The sequence below is a fragment of the Chaetomium fimeti genome (assembly GCF_033439085.1).
Source record: "Chaetomium fimeti strain CBS 168.71 chromosome Unknown B0H64scaffold_9, whole genome shotgun sequence".
Classification (NCBI taxonomy): Eukaryota; Fungi; Ascomycota; class Sordariomycetes; order Sordariales; family Chaetomiaceae; genus Chaetomium; species Chaetomium fimeti.
Window position 1 is genome coordinate 30,789 of NW_026944337.1, and position 17,735 is coordinate 48,523.

Genomic DNA, 17,735 nt, shown 5'->3' on the forward strand with positions numbered 1-17,735 from the left:
TGCAGGACCCGTGCAGAGTTTCCTCGTCCTTCCCATTGGTCCCCTTATACGCGAAAGTCAGAACCCCCGACCTCTCAACCACCCTCCGTGCCTCCCTTTGAAATTGCAAATCTTGGCTCACGAACGCAGACCTGACTGGCGGGAAGAACAGAAAGGGAAAAGCCAGTCGGCTGCAGATGAGCTATAGGATTCAACAATGGGCAACTATCGTGTAAGCAGAACGGGGATTGAAAATCGAGATGAGCCCTCCTAGCAGATTCAAACGGAAAAACGGGAAATATATTATAACACTACAAGCCGTCGGCATACCAAGAACACTCACTCTCGTCAAAGCCCATTGCTTTCATATATTTAGTCCTTGTTCCGCTGTCTTCAATTGCAAAACCTTCCACGTCCCTACTAGCACCCTGCCGCAATATGCCTTCCTACGTCATCACCGGAGCTTCCAGGGGACTCGGGGTACGTTCGACGACTCCGACCCTCGCCATTCACCTTTGGCACTCTGCACCTCTGAGCCGGTGTTGATAACCGCAATCCAAACAGTACGAGTTCATTCGCCAGTATTCCAGCGACCCGAACGACACCCTCATCGGACTCGTCCGTAATAAGTCTGCGACCTTGCAGCGAGTGTCAGAGCACCCGGACCTTAAGGAGCGCAGAAACATCCACATTTTGCAAGCCGACGTGACCGACTACAATGCTCTACAGGTAGGAAGCTAGCTCAACCTAGGGGACAAGTCCTATGAGTGGGGGTTAGATGCTGAAGCAGTTTGACAGGCTGCAGCCGCCGAGACGGCCAAGATCACCGGTGGGAGTCTTGACTACCTCATCGCTAACGCTGCTCTCGTACCTCTCTTTGATTCCTTTGACCCCATCGGGACCCTGTAGGATTCCTCGACCTGAGAAAAAGGGCTCGCAACTGACACGACAAATAGGAGTGACCAGCCCGAGATGGTCACGAAGACCCTGAGAAAGCTGTTCGAGGTCAACGTTATTGGCAACATCCACCTCTTCAAGCTGTTCATGCCTCTCATCCTCAAAGGCCAGGCGAAGAAAGTCGTCGCCATTTCCACCGGCCTCGCCGACACGGTATTCACCAACAACTACGACCTGACGACCGGCTCGCTGTACTCGACGAGCAAGGCGGCCCTGAACATGGTCGTTGCCAAGTACAGCGCTCAGTACAAGAAGGATGGCGTTCTCTTCCTGGCGCTTTCCCCAGGGGTGGTCGACACGGGCCGCTATGACGACCGTAAGGTTCCAGTACTTTTGTTTGGAGCATTCGGCGACCCTTGCTAACGGCCCTTCCTCTTCCCACAGTGACCGCAGAACAAATGGAAGGATTGGGGGGCATGATGGCCAAGTTCGTCGACTATGCACCTCACTTCAAGGGACCTATTACCCCAGAGCAGTCTGCCATTGCCGTGAAGTCAGTGATCGCAAACGCCAGTATTGAGAAGGGCAATGGCGGTGACTTCCTTTCCCACCTCGGCAACAAGCAGTGGCTCTGATGGCATTGGCACTGCTGGGAGGTAGTAGTGGGACTTAGATCTGTAAGGATTGATTACCGTAGTTCTTTCTTTGTTTCTGAGGAGACAGCAGCTCCAATACATTATTGCTCGCCGATGAATCTTCACCTTACTGTGCTGCATCATCTTCCCCGATAGCTTGATTGGGAGTTGTTGACATGTAGTGATTAGTGCCTAGTTTCAGACTTTCTGCATTGCCGGTCGCGACCTCAACTTAGGTAGTCGGAGGGAGGGGTGGCCTTGAGCACGAACGTCGATATACGGCACAGGAAAAAGGCTAACAGTTTTCTTGACTATCGGAATCCAACCGACGCACTCACCCTCAGCCCTGCCGTATCCCCCGAAACCCGCCTCGGCATACTCCTCCTCTAGTTCACCGTCGCCCCGCGGCTAGCGAGCACCAACGTGACGGCACCCAACCCATGTTCACCAACTCGTCCACCACGGGCCTGGCCCTTGCCTACACCATTTCCTCCCCAACCCCGCAATCTAACACCTGGACGATCCCGAACTCGAGCACTTTATCCGCTTCCCAATCGGCGCGCTAGCCCGAGCAATTAATCCCCCCCCTTCCCTAGAAACCCCCCCCTTCCTGCTACCCACTGTATAACTCTCCCCACCACCACCTAGGCAGGATGATGTGTGGAGAGGGGGACGGCTAAGGTTCCGTTTAGGGACTTTCGGGTTGGGTGGAGATTATATCGTAAAGGTGGGAAGGGGGAAGAGGAGGGGTGGGACTGGGGTAGGGGTTATGTAGTTGGGGTGGGTTAGGTTGGGTTGCTCGGGCAAAGGGTTGAAATTCGGTATGGTGTATTAGCAGGGGTGAAAGAGGGTTGGAATTGGTTCCGTTGGGGCTTTTGATTTGTGTTTGGTGGAAAGGTCTATCGACTCGTAGTAGACTAGTGGTCGGATACGGACTGGAACAGGTTGTTCTTATAGTTCGGGATTGGTGTTCAGTATATGGGAGGCGTCAATGTAAGATTGTACCTGCCGGTCACCTCCGTCAGGTACAGATCAAGCCGATAGGTAGACTTCACCTTCACCGAAGATGCTACATGAGTGGTTTATGCCCGAAGAGCGGATTGTGGTGACGACAAGTACTTGGAGGTTCGTAGCATGGTGGAAGATAGGCGCCCGCGCTATGGTTGGGCCGCCGCATTGGGGTTGGATACATTACCTATACGGTCGGAGCCGACGGCGGTAGGAAAAGGTTCAAGTTCACGGTAATGCCACCGACGCCGACTCCGGGTGAGGGCGCTGATTCGGGTCAAGCAGAGGGGCGTCGAGCCAGAGGCCGTGTAGATCCCCGGGGTGACTCGCGCGACCGACAGAGCAGGGCCACCTTAGCTCACCTTGGCTCACCCCTAGCTCACCCCTAGCTCACCCGGCCTACCCAAAGCAGCCGGAGCTTGGCCGGAGCCAACTATACAAGAGTCAGTTATTTTGGTGGGAATAGTTACCGTGCGTGTGGGGTTGTCGTAATAATGACATCAATCCGGAAGAAAACAAGTTCCACCGACGTCACCATACACAACCATCCCCTAACAATAACCAGACTCGACTACTACTCTCAATACCTAACCATTTACCCGCTAAAACAACGAGGATCTTAGAGTTCACTCTCTATCTGTAGCTTCTTTCCCACTTGATATCCTCCTTGCAAGCGTACTGAACTCAGGTCAAGTAGCCAACTTGACTGTAAACAATCTTTCCGTAATCCGCTCTAAAACGTCGGAATGGGTGCTCAGCATTTCTCTACATTGTTTCGACCAGCCATAGGCAGAATCCTCGGCGACATACCTATCAAACCCGCCTCCCTGCGATCTCTGTCAACCACTGCAAATTTAGTGACAAAAGAAACTTCACATAATGCCCCCCGCCAGCAACCGAACATTATGCTTGAGGACGAAGGCGCCTTCGGCTTCGTCCGGCACAACACTCGCCCGCCAAAGCCCCGGCAGGTCGGAGTCACCGAGGTCAGGGGCCCATACTACTCCACTATGGGGAAGCGGTACCTCCAGGACATCCTCGAGACGTGAGTCTACAGTCCCACCCCTTAAGCACAAACACTAACAACGCCCTAGAATGGGCCATCACATAGATGGCCTCAAATTCGCAGGCGGGTCCTTCTCCTTGTTCCCCGAGGAAAGGCTCCGCGAGCTCATTGATCTCGCACACGAGCATGGTGTCTACGTCTCTACAGTCCGTCCACACACTCCCACTTGGCTGTAAAAGCATCGTTGACATTCGAATAGGGCGGCTGGATCGAGCATGTGCTTCTCCAATCCGACCCTTCAACGGCTATCCCGCGTTACCTCGCCAAGTGCAAAGCCCTCAACTTTGATGTCATCGAAATATCCTCAGGATTCCTCTCCCTCCCACCCGATGACTGGCTCCGCTTGGTTCACTCTGTCCACGACGCTGGGCTGACCGCCAAACCCGAGATAGGCATCCAATTCGGCGCCGGCGGTGATACGGACGCCGCCGAACTCGAAGCTTTAGGGGGGACGTCGGACCCGAACAAGATTATCAACTTGGGACGGCGGTTTATTGAGGAGGCAGGGGTCGAAAGAATTATGATTGAGAGCGAGGGTATTACGGAGAATGTGAGGGGGTGGAGGACGGACGTGATTCAGGCCATTCTTGGTGGTTTGCCCAAGGAGAGGGTCATGTTCGAGGCGGCGGATCCCAAGGTATTCAATTGGTATGTGCGGGAGTTTGGTGCGGATGTGAACTTATTCGTGGACCATTCACAGATTGTGCAGCTCAGCTGCTTAAGGCAAGGAATTTGGGGGATGGGGGATACATTCGGTAAGGTGGTTACCTTTCGGTAGGGGGCGGGCCTTTCTCTGTGTTTGGTTGCTTGACCGCCCTACATCAACTATCGACAACCTTCCAAACTCTAGGTCTACGCCGCGCGGCATGTCACGTAACTCGTATATTCAGCTTGCTCCGAGGCAAATTGGCAGCCAACATAGAAGACGTTCATTTCAGGTTCTCTCGCGTTAACGCAGTCAGGTTAAAGGACGGCCATGCCTAAAGCCCAGCCTCTTATACATTATGCCCTCTGATGGATGCAATGATTTTCGAAATTCGGCAAGGCACCTAGTTGTAAGATACTATCGGGTATTCACAAAGCCCAGTCTTCAAGTTTCCGAATAAAATAAAAGCTCGCGATTTCCTATCACTCGTTCGCCTCCTCCAGCGATCCTTACAAAGTAAAATACCTCACCGCCGCACTCTAGTCATAATGAATCCGGAACCTTGGCCCGGTCACACCAATATCCCATCGAACCTCCACCGCATCGTCTACACCAACATACTGAAAGCCAAGATACTGCCCCGCTGGGCAGTCTATCACCGGGTAGCCGTGGTAAGACTGGATCCAGGTGGCATTGTCCTGCAGCGGGGCCACGATACGGCCGACATGGACGTCCCTGCCCTTGAGCTCAGCCGCGAAGTCCGACAGAACCCTCGGGGGATCGCTGTAGGTAAAGACGTCAAGGGTTTGGGACCCCGTGGAGTGGTCCCGGTCCCCCCACAACTCAAAGATAAGCTCGCATTTCTTGCCCTGCGAGTCTGTCGGGAAGTCGAAGGTGACAATTGCGGTTGTTTCCTCTACAGGAATTCCGTTCTTGACGACCAGTAGCTGGTCTTGTGGGTCCTGTATGATGTTGCCGGTCTGGACCCAGTTGCGGTAGGTCCCGGATGGATAGAGGATGTCACCGACCTGGAACTGGCGTGCGGTGACGGCGGGGGCTGCGGCGGCGAACGAGGCCGTTGCAAGAGGGATGAGAAGGCTGAAAAGTTTCATTCTGAAGATGTGTGCGAATGCAACGTTATTAGATATGACTGTATCGGTGTTTCGCCGTCACAAGTTGGGGATGATGTTAACTTGGGGGAGGGAGAACAACAGGGACCTCCTGTTATACTTATATACAGATTGAGCCATCACCAGTCGCATCATCCTCCTGTTCCAAGCCCCAGAGCGAACACGAGAACACCTCGTATTCCCCGACCAAGAACTGAGCATGGTGGTCAGACCGGGCGTGTCAAAGACTCCATGACGGATGACGAAAGGGCTTCGTCCTTGGCAGGTGCCACGCATTGGCTGAAGGCCTGAAAACCTCCATGAATCGAGCAAAAGTACGTGCCGATCTTCTTGTGCTGACAGACGGTGGACCAATTCTCTTCCGTCGTGAAGGCAAACAGAACGAAAACGTCAGCTGACTGGGTAAGATTGCGACGGATTTCGTGTCCGAGCTCGCCGAGTTGGGGCGGAGGTAGAAACGGCGAGCGCCGTTCTCGGGCAGGGACCCAACGCTCATGTCCGTCACAACATTTGCCTTTTTGCGTCCACAAAACGTCTATTCCCTTACGACTTTGGCAAATCGGACACCTTTATGTACTTTACATCATCAAGCTCCCCCTTTGATGAATCATGAACTAAAACATAGCCGGTTTTCGAGTTTAACCTAGCGACCCTCGCAGCTACCAAGACAAAACATGCAGCGAGCACCCCATACATGGTGGTGATGGTATACCTCCTAGTAGTCATAAATCATCTGGGAGCACAACGAGCCAACGTAAAACGGGACGAGGGGGTCCAACCTTCGCAACCCATTGCTCTCTGGGAAGTGTTCCTGGCCTCCAGGTCCACCCATGTCGTCCGGGCTCTTACCAGGAACGGAGGAGACATTTTGTACTTGAGGGGAAGTACGGCGATAGAATGGAAGGGTCTTTGGGGAGGCGATGCTCGTTGTGGCTGTCCTGCTGACGTGGAGAAGCAACGCGTGACGCTGTCGAGTAATGAACATTGTCGGGTTATGTGGGTGTCCAAACCTGTGATTGGACCTTGTAGTGAAAGTCTCCGGTGGTGCGAGGATATGACGGAACGTAAATAAGTAAAACAGGAAGAAAGCCCGACCGCAACGAGCGCCAGGTGTTCTTTATACTCCCTCCCGCTTAGATAACGGATGACTTCAGCCCAGCGCAAGTGATTACGTCAAGACGCCTTGGGAAGCGGGGAGACGGAACGTTGGCCGGAAAAGCGTCGCGAGACCCATCTCGATCCGTCGAAATATGGGCCGAGTCCGGTTATTAGCGATTGAGGCGACCCATCCACAATAGGGTATGAATCCCACGATGTATCGCCAAATGAGGAGCACAAGACACGGAGTTTCCAAGAGTACCTAGGGAGCTAGGTTTAGCTATAGGGTTTATCACGAGCGGCCGGTTCATCTGTTGCAATCCCATACTGTCGTCATCCTCATAAAGTAAGAAAGAACTTTGTTCGAGCACCATCATTTTACGAATACTTGTAAACCTGCGGCTGGTGGCCGGAAGGGGTCTCGCTCGAATAGAGCGGAGAGGAGACGTGACGGTTATGTAGAATATTAACTACGGGGAAGGTTGCCAGGGTCAGCCCCGAGCTAGATAGGTAGCTTCTATAACTTTCATGTTTACTCTACAGCTACGAACCTTGCCTTGACCCCCGTTATCATCGCCATAAAGTAACACGGCATTTCTTCTTCCTCCGGCAAAGCCGTAATCTCCAAGTCGAACTCCTTCATCAACGCGGGGACGACTTTGTGCAGGACTAGTTCCGCGAGATGCCTCCCGGGGCAGGTCCGCATCCCGCCTCCCCAGGTTAAATTTGTCCTCTCCATCGCGCGGACCGTGTCGGGGTTTTCGTCTTGTAACCACCTGCTCGGTCTGTATTCGCCCGCGTCATTACCGAACAAATCGGTATTCCTATGCAACGCGGCGGGGTTGCATCCAACAGTAGTGCCGGGCGGGAAGAAGTGGCCATGAAGAACCAAACCGGTTCGTGGAACCCTGCGTGAAAGTGACATTCCAATGACTGGATATAGGCGCTGGGCTTCCTTGATACTTGCCTGTGTGTATGGGAGATGAGCACTAGTATTGTCGTAAGCTGGTGAGCTGGCTGTGTCGCGGACTTCCTCAACTACTCTGCGTAGAACTTCGGGGTGAGTTCCAATCATGGCCATGGCCGCGGTAAGTGCCGAGCACATTGTTTCATGGCCAGCACCAAAATTAGTAACGGCAAGGCGGCGCAAGTAGGCTTCTTTGAAAGCGGGACGTTCCTTGTGGAGGTTGATTAGATCCTCAAGCAAATCATCGCCTGATGCCTTTTCAGCGCCTCGCTGAGGGGCGTTTCGAAGTGCATTTGCTATTCTCTTCGACGCTTTCCGGTACACCGGCTAATGTTGAGGTTAGGGCTTTGTAGCACACGAATATGTAAAGCGGCCTCACTCACTATGAAAAAAGGCCTAAAGTTTTTCGGTGTCTTGAATGTCACTCCCCAGATGTTAGAGAAGACCCGGCTTAAGGTTTTGGAAATGAAAGAGATCTTGGTGACAGTTGGAAACAACCCGAACACGCTCTTTCGTTTCCAACCGAGATAGCTCTGGGTACTGGTGCCACCGTCCGAACGGTTTTGCAGATACTTGGGTGACCATGAGAGCACGACGGCTCCGAGACACTCAACGGCGATGATGTGCATCCACTCTTTCAGGTCGACCTCGGCGCCCTTGAGGGCTTTCAACTCGGCAACCGCAGCTTTGGTAACGTTCTCGACGGCCGAATCAAATCTCCTCATGTTCGATGCCAAGTATAAAGGCCCGCTGAGCCGCCTCTGCAACCTGTACCGATTGACATCAAACTCGGAAAGGAAGTCAAGTGTGTCGGGGAAGTGCGCGTTGAGCCTCCAGTCGAATCTGGGTTTGTTTAGGGCCGTGGCCACTGTCCAAATTTTAGAGACGGCCTTAGGGGAAGTTCATCGCCACTTACGGTAGAAGTCGGATTTATCGTAGCCGCTCCCAGCACCTCGGTAATGTTAGCCGGCGGATATGCCAAACGACAAGGAACCATGGTAGGAAAGTTCCATACTATAGATATTCTTAAACGCGTCTCCGGAGTTCAACCACACCTCGTTGGGGCCGACGCGAACCACAGGTCCGTATTTCTTATGCAGTGTTTTTCCCAACTCCCGAGCCCGTCCATCCCGCACATGGCGGGCCTGCCAGATGTTGGAGACGGCGGCGGCTCTTGGCCCAGGCACTTGAGCCAGCGGATGAAAGGTAAGACGATAAATGGCGATGACCAACATAGATAGGAGCCCAAGCGGAATGAACAGGGCCACCACCGTAACTGCCGACCTCAGCAGGACCACAAGGTCCATGGCGGAAAATGCGTGGGTAGTCGTTCGGCAGTTGAAAGATTCGTCCACGGCCAGAGGGAATATAAATTATTTAGACCGTGTATGTGTAAGATCGCTAGAGCAAATTTGGAGACTCGGAGACTCGGAGACTCCAGGTTGGTCCAACATCCACACGTGGATAATTTCGATCGAATCCCACATCAGCCAACGAATAATCTGTACAGGCGAAGATTTACAAAGCTAAGGGTTAGGGCTTAGTCGACAGAGGCTTCCAATGCCACGTGGTTGTGCAAATGCAGCGTGTTCATCTCGCTTAGCAAGCCAAAGCCATGAAACTTCTTTCCTACCACAACCAACTCTACAACAAGCTTACTGCGGCGGCCCAACACTCAAGATGTCCAAGCCTCCCTGGAGCTGGGCCTTGGTAGGCATTCTGTGGAGTGACATGAGCTGCGCGCACTGGGCCATCGCTGGGTCCATGCCCATGCTTGCCATTGCCACCACAGTCTCTCCCTTCGCGTAGTACGCCACCCACTTCCCCTGCTCCGGATCTCCCTGGATCACCACATCGTCCCAGCCACTGGCCATGGTGTTGCCGCAGTACCGCATCTGGGCTCCAAGGGCACTCCAAAACACCGGCGTATAGAACTCGGGCGTGTGGTTTGGTTGGAGGATGTGGCTCGCAGCAGCCCGGCCTGAGTTCTGAGCAACGTTCCAATGCTCGATGCGCACAGGCTTGCCCTCCCCTCCCGGGCCACGGTAAGGGTGTGTCGCGATATCACCAATCGCATACACGTCCTCGAGCCCAACCACCGAGAAGGACTCGTTCACCTTCAAGCTCCCGTCTTGCTCAAGCTGGACCGCGTCGTTGCCCTTGAGATATCCGGTCGCGGGGGCGACACCAACGCCCAAGATCACAAGGTCGGCCTCGAGCGTCGTCCCATCTTTTAGGTGAACCGAACCGACGTTGGAAGGGTCGGACGCCGATGGTTCGGCCTTTTCGACACCCGCCGACATGTAAAACTTGACGCCTTTCCCTTCGACGCCTTTCCGGATAAAATTGCCTACCCTCTCACCGAGGACCCGTTCGAGCGGCGCCTTCTCCATGCCCACAACCGTCACGTCATTGCCATTAGACGTGGCCACGGCGATCTCCATGCCAATGAAGGACGACCCAATAACGACAATCTTCTTGCCTTTGTCCCCGATGGCGCCGACAATCCGTTTCGTGTCGTGGACGTTACGTAGCGTGAAGATGTTGCCCAGGTCCTTGAACCCCGGCAGCGGCAGCTGCCTGGGCGTCCCACCCGTTGAAAGCACAAGTTTATTATAAGCAAACTTGGCTCCAGACTTGGTCGCAACCGTCTTGGCCGCGAAGTCGATCCCGTTGACTTCATCGTCGACAATGTCCACGCTACGGCTCTTGTACCAACCCTCGTCCCTCCACTGTAACTTTCCGAGATCCGTCATGAGGGCCTTGCTGAGCTTCGGTCTGTCGATGGGTAGATAGCCCTCGTTGGAGATGAGCGTGATACTTCCTTGGTAGCCACCCCCACGCAATCCCTCAATGGTGCCCAGTGCCCCAGATCCGCCCCCCACGACCAGGGTTTTGTCGCCACCAGTGGCACTTCCCTTGAACTCGGGCGCGCGATGTCCTCGCTTGATGGTCTCGGCGTCTCCAGTGATGTAAACGGCGCCATCCCGCTCGATCGCTTTGAAGACAGGCAGAGCGTTCAGAGCAGGAGCATCTTCGACATCGCCGGTCTTAGCATTGAAGCAAGCTGTAGTGAGAACCCCCCGGTCAGCAAGTAGAAACCGACAACGAAACAAGGCGGCAACCATCAATTACCTCCATGCCACGGGCAAGTGAGCTTCCCGTTTGTCCCGAGGACGCCCTTGACCAGGGGTGCTCCGTAGTGGGTACACTTGGGCCCGACCGCCTGCACCGTTCCGCCGGCGTTAAGGAGCAGCACCTTGGCCTCAAGCCCTTCGACTTCCACCTCCTGCTTCTCGCCGGGCTTCAGCGCGAGCGAGCCAACCCCCTTGAGTTTGTATTCCTGTGACATTATTCGTGGTGACGCCGTAACGAGATGTCGGGTCTCTATTCTAAAAGTCGATACGAGCCCTCGAACCGGGAGAATAAGTGCGCAGGTATTCCGAGCAGCGGAGAGGACGAATGTCATGAATGCAAGTAGATGAGGGGAGTTCGAGGTCAGCGCGGGGCAGTCGGGCGCGGCTGGCACCGGATGAGGGGATATCGTTGTACCGTGCAGTACACTCGTTAGTGTGGTGTTCTGCAAGGACGAAAAGCCGCCGCTCAGTTCATGCAAGGGAACTGTAGGAGGATCCAGACCGCGAAAGCGCGAGGGAGAAAGGTAATTACAATGCTTTTGACTGGCCAGTGCCATGCATCCCACCCTGCAATGAACACACGGAAAGCATTGTCGTCATCGTGGGGTGACAAGTGCTTCTATTGGTCACTGCCTGTTGTTCCACATCCACCCACGGAAGGTTCGTCTGCCAAGGGTGGCAGGTGGTATTTTGAGCTCTCCCTCGCGGCGACTTGCCGGCTTCTTGCGGGAGGTGAGGAGCTCGGAACCTAACCGCTCTCGCAGCTCCCCGCTCTCCCGCTGAGCGAGTGGGGTTAAGTCGCTCACCATCTACCCCGTGTACCCGTCAAGGCGTCCGACCAATGCTCGACAAACTTCAAATGGCTCGCCACCTATGAGACCCCCTAACTCGGGGACCAGAACTCGGGCTGGAGTTGTCCTCGGCCTGTCCCTTGACGCGGCAGACTAACAGTTGCCGGTTCATAGAAGGATAGACTGCTTCGTATTACCGATTAATCCCTTCTGATTCCTGGAGCACACTTTGCTTGCGGTGCTCTGAGTCCAACCAAGATGAAAATGCAAACGCACTAGTTGTTTGTTGTATCGGTACCACCCTGCCTCTCCGTCTGTGTAACTTCCGTTGTTGTTGTACGTATAATCTCGGCCCGCCACCGATGATAGGGAGGTAACTTGTCTTATCGGGCACCCAAAGATTATCATCACTCGTCGGGGCAGGCTGGTACTAGCCCCCCTTTTTGTTTCACTAACTGCCAGTTATGATGGCCTGGTTAGATTACCTTCCACTTCAGTCCGTCACGTCAGGCGGCCCCGTGATGTCGTAAATGACCTTTGGCGATCCGCAAGCACCACCGCCCAGTTAATGCCCTGTGCACAGCAGAGTGGTTAATCGGGGCAAGCGGTCACACAAGCCTAAACAGTAGATATTGAAACATGGTTGCCCCCACCCGAGGAGCCTCATGCTTGGCCAGGGCGGGCCACGGCATTTCGAACTTAGGTTGGTTTATACCTGCCGCTTTGGGCGCTTAATCTCAAATGCCGATATCATCCAGGACCCCGGTTCATCCCATGGTCGCCGCCATATTCTTCTTAAAAAGGTCGAATAGCCCTCTGATCCAACCGCTCCTGTTTTTGCAACGATCGCCATTGCTCAGGGTTCTCGAGACATAACCCAGTCCGACAGAACCCCAAAAGTTGTCGGCAACGTGCGAACCGACCACGAATCTGCTTCCATAAGCCCCTTCCAGTCACAATGGCACTTTTGAACATTGCCACCCTCGTGGCGGGACTAGCGGTTCTGTCGTCCGCCAAAGAGCTCGTTGTCGACATGAAGCTCAAAGCGGACCTGTATGACCCTGGTTTCGTCCATGGACGAATCATGGCAACAAAACATGTGAGTGACCGGGGAGAGAAGGAAGGGGACCGTGTCTAACCAAGGCATAGCAAGTGTGGGAGGAGATGGCAGAGCAAGGTCTGTTCGATTCGGCACAGTACAAAACATTTGGCGACGAAACGGACTATATCCCTTGTGTGAATGGCACGGTGGCGCTGATACCTGACGACCCCGGCAACACCTTCCGATGCCAGGATCTCGACCTCTTCGACTTCAAACCACATGCCGAACTAGGTAGCTTGTCTGGTAGGGGAGCAGGCTCTTGGGGGTGGACAAGCCCCGAAGGCCGCGAGTTCGTTGCCATCGCTCAGGAAGATGGCACCGCGTTTGCCGAGGTCAGCACCAAGGGAAAGCTGGTGTACCTTGGCCGTTTGCCTCAGTACGACAGAGCCCCGATATCCATGTGGCGCGAAATCAAGGGCTATAAAAGCTACATCCTCATTGGAAGCGAGGCTGAGCGCCATGGTATCCAGATCTTCGACCTAGGCAAACTTGTTGACGTCAACCCCTCGAGCCCCGTCGTTTTCAGCAATGACCAAGATCTCACGGGATTCTGGATCGAAGGTCTCCCCCTCGGCCGCTCTCACAACGTTGTCACCAACGAAGAGATGAATTACGGAGTGGCCACAGGCTTTCAACCCAGAGACGGACCCCTCGGCGCGGGTCTCGTGTTCTTCGATTTGACCGACCCATCGAATCCCCAGACCTTGGGTGGCACCGGCGTCGATGGCTATGTCCACGATGCCCAGTGTATTGTATACAGGGGCCCTGACGAAAAGTACGACGGGAGGGATATTTGCTATGGGTACGATGAAGACTCGTTGACAATGTAGGGCCACGACGTTGAAACTCGGTGCATGTGGATGACCGGCTAACATCACATCTCAGCTTCGATGTCAGCGACAAGGAGAACATCAAAGTCATCTCCAACACGTCATACGAAGGATTTGTCTACACCCATCAGGGCTGGGTGCTCGACCCCGAATGGCAACAGTACTTGATCACTGATGACGAGTATGACGAGTTCGACAAGTCAGGCCTCGCCGCCGATGGCTATCCTGTCTCATACATCTGGGATATCTCTTCTCTTGAGTCGCCTAAACAAACCGGGCATTACAAAGGCCTGCGGAAGGGCATCGACCACAACCAATATGTGAAGGATGGGTTTGCTTACCAGAGCAATTATGGGTTGGGGCTGAGTGTTCTGGACTTGCACTCCGTGTCTTCGGACCCGACGGGGAAAGGCATCAAAGAAGTCGCTTTCTTTGATACCCACCCCGAGGATGACCATCTCCCTGGTGGTGGAAATGTGACCTTTACTGGGTCATGGAGCCATTATCCCTTCTTCCCCAGTGGGTTCATTGTCATCAACACGATGGATCGAGGTGCATTTGTTGTGAAGCGTTCTGCGCGGGACTGAGAGGAAGGTACTTCGCTATGGGTAGTACTGTCGGAGGCGATCGTCTGGTCAGGTCCGCCGCCATACGCAGCTTCATACCACCCGGCAGCGGCAGCGGTTGAAGGGAAAAGACAGACAGACTTGTCAAAGAAAGGTCTCAAATGAAGCAGCACATCCCGAATGAAATGAGGACCTATCAAACTTATGTAGTTGCCTAAACATGTACCTATTCTATTACTGTCTTGTTTTGTGCTCAACCTCGTGTCCCGCACGTGGTTCTCTTTGGATAACAGTCATTCCGTGTTGTCCCTGGTACTCGGAAGGCTCGGCCGGCTGCCAACCGCCCTTGCGCAGAAAGTCCGAATCAGCGAGACGGAATACCTCGACCTTGAGGGGGCGGCAGCATTTGATCATCTCTTTCTCGCTATCGGCACCAAATCCCCACAGCGACAGATCCCCTCCGGGGCAAGTACCTATGATGCTTGTTAAACGTCATGTTCCATGCTAATTCACAGGGACGGTTGGAGAGACGAACTCAGGGCCATCAAGACATCTTGCTCTGCTAGAAACTCTAGGTGATCCCCGCTCGTCGCTGGGCATGGATTCATAAAGTACCGTCCCTTCGCGTCCAGCCCTGTCACCTGGAAAATGTTGATGACATCGTGGACATCCGATTCAGCTAGCCCAAACGGCAGTACCGCGCGGGTCAGGTTGGAGTGACAATGAAAGTTATACTCTCCGCCACTCAAGACCGTGTTGATGTACGGATCGCAGCGGGTGCCGAGAAGATCGTGGACGCGCCCACCGTGCTCATCCTCCCCGTACCACGCCAAGGTGTCTGAGATGATGGTCACCAAGGGTCGCATGTATGGCAAACACGACCATAACCTGTCGTAGGTCGACACATGCGTCGCATGCAGCTGCCTTGTTCGCGAAGCCCAAAAGCGTTCGCGGGGGTTATGGGCGTTCCAAATATTGAGGTCGCCCACCTGAGGACCCTCGGGGGTGCTGATCCGGACGATGCTTCCGGCGGGGGCTTTCCAAGCACGGCCGGAGCGGATCGGGAGGGTGAATTCCTTGACCAATATTCGCGGGGCTTGTTGGGCCGAAGAGTAGAGAGTCCTGTCGACTGTGAGAGGCGATCCCGCAGTGGGAAGATAGGCGGGGACGGGCGTCGGAATCGGTTGTCGGTCCCGAAGACGGCCAGCGGCACTGAGATCGCGGTTCGACATCTCGAATGTACCCGAGGGCTCGTCAGCGTCTAATATCTCAGCTTGATGAGTTAAGGGATGGTTTAGCGGCAGCGTCATAATTGTTGTAACAAGCGGCTAAGTAGGTCCGTGTGGTCGACCCCTTATTGCCCGGCTCGGGCTCCATCTCTTTAGACCACGATCAGCAAACCCCGCACTTGTGCACATAATCGGGACATGCATCCCTTGATGTTGACTCCATTTTAGTCGGCTCCCACGCTCCGTCCCTGGCATCCTCTGCCATAGCCCCACGCCCGTAACCGTGTCGGGTTCACATGCCCATGGGGAGGCGCCCGAGCACGCTGGGCCTTGTCCGCTACTCAACGATGAAGTTGGTGGTTAGTGAGAAGGTTGGTTTATGTCTTTATTATATGGAGAGATATGATATACTCGTATCTTGGTCCTTGCGGTCTGGACAAACGAAACTTGAACCCCGCTTGTCGGCTGTCCGCCGTTAACCGCGCGGAAAGCTGGTCTTTCGGGTGTACCAAGTACTTCTCACGTAACCCTGCAACCCTCGGACGGAAGGAACCGAGTAGCCCCCGGGAATTGACGGAAACCGTTGTGGAGTTGGGATGTTCACCCCACCGGAAAGTTTGACCGCCCCTACCGAACCTCGAGCGAACCCATTCCTCAGGTAACCAACACCAATCACTCTGTGTCAACCCGCTGGACCCAACTCCACACCCAAAAGTGCCCCAGGTCTAAAACGTGAACCAACTGCCAACGCCACCCTTCCGACATTAACGTTACGGTATCTAACGGAAGGATGAACGCCCAACGCAGCGCTGGGGCCGGGGCCACGGAACCTGATTCAACACTAAACTCGGGAGGCATTGACGGGCTCATCGAGGAGCACATTCTTGCTAAACTGGATTCCGATTTCCTCGCTTATTTTACCGACAGCCAGCCCCAGGCGGCGAGCCAACCCCGAAAGGCTACTCCCGTCTTCCCCCCCATCGAGCATGTGCGCGCACATCCAGAGGCGTATCAATCACCGTGCGCTCTTGACACATCGGGATACCCAAGGGTTACCGACGCCAAGTATCCATCACAGGACGATATCAGCATCCCCGTACGGGTGTACAGTCCAGATGAGGCCAAACATGGCTCCGGCCCGTACCCTGTGCATTTAAACTTCCATGGCGAGCCACCCCCCCTATCAAACCCCCAAAACCCCCTAAAGTCAAGGGGCTCTCGCTGACTCGGCCGAGTAGGGGGCGGCTTCGTTCTCGGCAACTTAAGCACGGAGGCTTCGCTTTGTCTCAGTATGCGGGAGGCGGGAGTCTCGGTGGTCGATGTCGATTATCGGCTCTGTCCAGGTCAGTAAATGATCCCTCAGCTTGAACGCACATGGAGGTATCCACTGACGTGGCATGCATGGAAGAAAACACGTGGGGCAAATGCATTCTTGACGCTTGGAGTGCCTTAAAATGGGTGAGATGCGTGCCCCGCGAACTAGTCTGACGTTGTCTCACCTGTAGCGGTAGGTTCGAGAGTCGGCCACCACACTCAACATCAACCCTGATTCCATCTCGATCGGCGGAATCTCAGCTGGAGCGCATATTTGCCTGATACTGCAGCACATGGCCCGCGATGCCGGCATGCCCTTGAAACTTTGCATGGCGTCCGTAACGCCGGCAACGAAGGGGCTGACCTACACGTACTATACCGACTCACCCTTCCCGTCTTTTCACGAGTTTTACCGAGGACCAGTGCTCCCTTGGGCACGCATCAAGTACTTTGGCCGCTTGTGTATGCCGCCAGAGAAGCTCCCCGAATTGCGAAGTCTGTGGCCCAGCTGGTGGCTTGAGCCCCTCGAGGCACCAGACTGGAACAACCTCTGCGATACGTTCATCCGGACAGCCGAAGTTGACCCACTCCGGGATGAAGGGGAGGCATATGCCATGAAGCTCGTCGCTGGTGGGAATAAGGCCATTATCAAGCGATACTTGGGGTGCCCGCACACTTTCATGTACATCAACTCTATGAAGCGGAAGCACGAGTACGACCAGGACGCGATTATCGCCTTGCGAGCTGCACATAATCTAAACTAACAAGTCGTGATGTGGGTTACAAATGAAACGCGCAAAACATGCTTGCTTCTTCACGCGTCTTGGGCCGTTGCGGGGTCGATGTTTCTGGCCCGAGGTCTGTGGCCCCGGCCCTTGTTAATATGGAAAGGAAGAAGACGGAGGGCGCTGGCCATGTCAGCAAACCCGAAACGGCTGACACCTCCGCCGCTCGTTGACAGCCAGTGTTCAATGCGTGCGGTCGGCTTCTACAGAGATACTCATGTATCACAATTGCGGATAATAGGACTCTTTCTCGAGGGTTCTTTGACTGGCTATAGTATCTGAAATTTCTTGCAAGGAACATGGGCTATTATTACCTATGTTTCCCCCATCCGCCACACATGTCATACCGGTTTTCGAAACACGAAGTCGGTGGGGCCTGGCCTCTGTCATGGCTTTCCACTCAGTAGGACTGCTCAGCCTCAACCAAGAAGGCGGGCCTGGCTGTCGTTTGGCTGTTTCGAACAAAACACCTCTCGTATCCAGACATTCCTCGCGATTTTATTGCTTCGCTCTGTGGGGGGTTGCTGTTCTTCAACTGCCAAAGATACGATCATG

The 17,735-nt window shown here is 54.4% G+C and overlaps 8 protein-coding genes across 8 annotated transcripts; 4 read left to right on the top strand and 4 right to left on the bottom strand.

Annotated features, from left to right (window-relative positions):
* Window positions 1-87: 87 nt before the first annotated feature.
* On the top strand, window positions 88-1,511 carry B0H64DRAFT_427012 (uncharacterized protein; the record flags this gene model as incomplete). The annotated part of the gene is made up of 5 exons (XM_062805758.1): window positions 88-459; window positions 544-708; window positions 778-884; window positions 936-1,252; window positions 1,321-1,511. The coding sequence occupies exons 1-5, from the start codon at window positions 418-420 to the stop codon at window positions 1,509-1,511; spliced, it is 822 nt and encodes a 273-aa protein (XP_062654915.1). The 5' UTR covers window positions 88-417.
* A 1,754-nt stretch (window positions 1,512-3,265) lies between these two features.
* B0H64DRAFT_330310 (uncharacterized protein) lies at window positions 3,266-4,363 on the top strand (the record flags this gene model as incomplete). The annotated part of the gene is made up of 3 exons (XM_062800930.1): window positions 3,266-3,564; window positions 3,614-3,731; window positions 3,785-4,363. 3 exons carry the CDS (start codon window positions 3,266-3,268, stop codon window positions 4,361-4,363), a joined length of 996 nt encoding a protein of 331 aa, XP_062654916.1.
* Window positions 4,364-4,430: 67 nt separating this feature from the next.
* On the bottom strand, window positions 4,431-5,624 carry B0H64DRAFT_244917 (uncharacterized protein). Its single transcript, XM_062799898.1, has one exon. The coding sequence runs from the start codon at window positions 5,341-5,343 to the stop codon at window positions 4,771-4,773; it is 573 nt and encodes a 190-aa protein (XP_062654917.1). The 5' UTR covers window positions 5,344-5,624; the 3' UTR covers window positions 4,431-4,770.
* On the bottom strand, window positions 5,624-6,544 carry B0H64DRAFT_244896 (uncharacterized protein). Its single transcript, XM_062799897.1, has 2 exons — window positions 6,141-6,544; window positions 5,624-6,076 (listed from the first exon to the last, which is right to left on the bottom strand). The coding sequence occupies exons 1-2, from the start codon at window positions 6,344-6,346 to the stop codon at window positions 5,905-5,907; spliced, it is 378 nt and encodes a 125-aa protein (XP_062654918.1). The 5' UTR covers window positions 6,347-6,544; the 3' UTR covers window positions 5,624-5,904.
* Window positions 6,545-6,991: 447 nt separating this feature from the next.
* Window positions 6,992-10,778, bottom strand: B0H64DRAFT_330129 (cytochrome P450; the record flags this gene model as incomplete). The annotated part of the gene is made up of 6 exons (XM_062800917.1): window positions 6,992-7,753; window positions 7,810-8,294; window positions 8,343-8,378; window positions 8,442-8,710; window positions 9,086-10,493; window positions 10,637-10,778. The coding sequence occupies 6 exons, from the start codon at window positions 10,776-10,778 to the stop codon at window positions 6,992-6,994; spliced, it is 3,102 nt and encodes a 1,033-aa protein (XP_062654919.1).
* A 1,534-nt stretch (window positions 10,779-12,312) lies between these two features.
* On the top strand, window positions 12,313-13,873 carry B0H64DRAFT_330222 (uncharacterized protein; the record flags this gene model as incomplete). The annotated part of the gene is made up of 3 exons (XM_062800924.1): window positions 12,313-12,453; window positions 12,504-13,282; window positions 13,342-13,873. The coding sequence occupies 3 exons, from the start codon at window positions 12,313-12,315 to the stop codon at window positions 13,871-13,873; spliced, it is 1,452 nt and encodes a 483-aa protein (XP_062654920.1).
* Window positions 13,874-14,086: 213 nt separating this feature from the next.
* B0H64DRAFT_330457 (uncharacterized protein) lies at window positions 14,087-15,084 on the bottom strand (the record flags this gene model as incomplete). Its single annotated transcript, XM_062800941.1, has 2 exons — window positions 14,087-14,325; window positions 14,388-15,084. The coding sequence occupies 2 exons, from the start codon at window positions 15,082-15,084 to the stop codon at window positions 14,087-14,089; spliced, it is 936 nt and encodes a 311-aa protein (XP_062654921.1).
* A 703-nt stretch (window positions 15,085-15,787) lies between these two features.
* Window positions 15,788-17,159, top strand: B0H64DRAFT_469065 (Alpha/Beta hydrolase protein; the record flags this gene model as incomplete). Its single annotated transcript, XM_062807783.1, has 4 exons — window positions 15,788-16,247; window positions 16,320-16,424; window positions 16,490-16,539; window positions 16,593-17,159. Exons 1-4 carry the CDS (start codon window positions 15,872-15,874, stop codon window positions 17,157-17,159), a joined length of 1,098 nt encoding a protein of 365 aa, XP_062654922.1. The 5' UTR covers window positions 15,788-15,871.
* Between the last annotated feature and the right edge of the window lie 576 nt (window positions 17,160-17,735).

What these genes read in the sequence shown, in the direction of transcription:
- B0H64DRAFT_244917 (XM_062799898.1), bottom strand. Translation starts at nt 5,343, where the DNA reads ATGAAACTTTTCAGCCTTCTCATCCCTCTTGCAACGGCCTCGTTCGCC.
- B0H64DRAFT_244896 (XM_062799897.1), bottom strand. Translation starts at nt 6,346, where the DNA reads ATGTTCATTACTCGACAGCGTCACGCGTTGCTTCTCCACGTCAGCAGG. An exon ending in GAGAGCAATGGGTTGCGAAG is followed by an intron (nt 6,077 to 6,140) that starts GTTGGACCCCCT and finishes TATGACTACTAG; the next exon opens with GAGGTATACCATCACCACCA.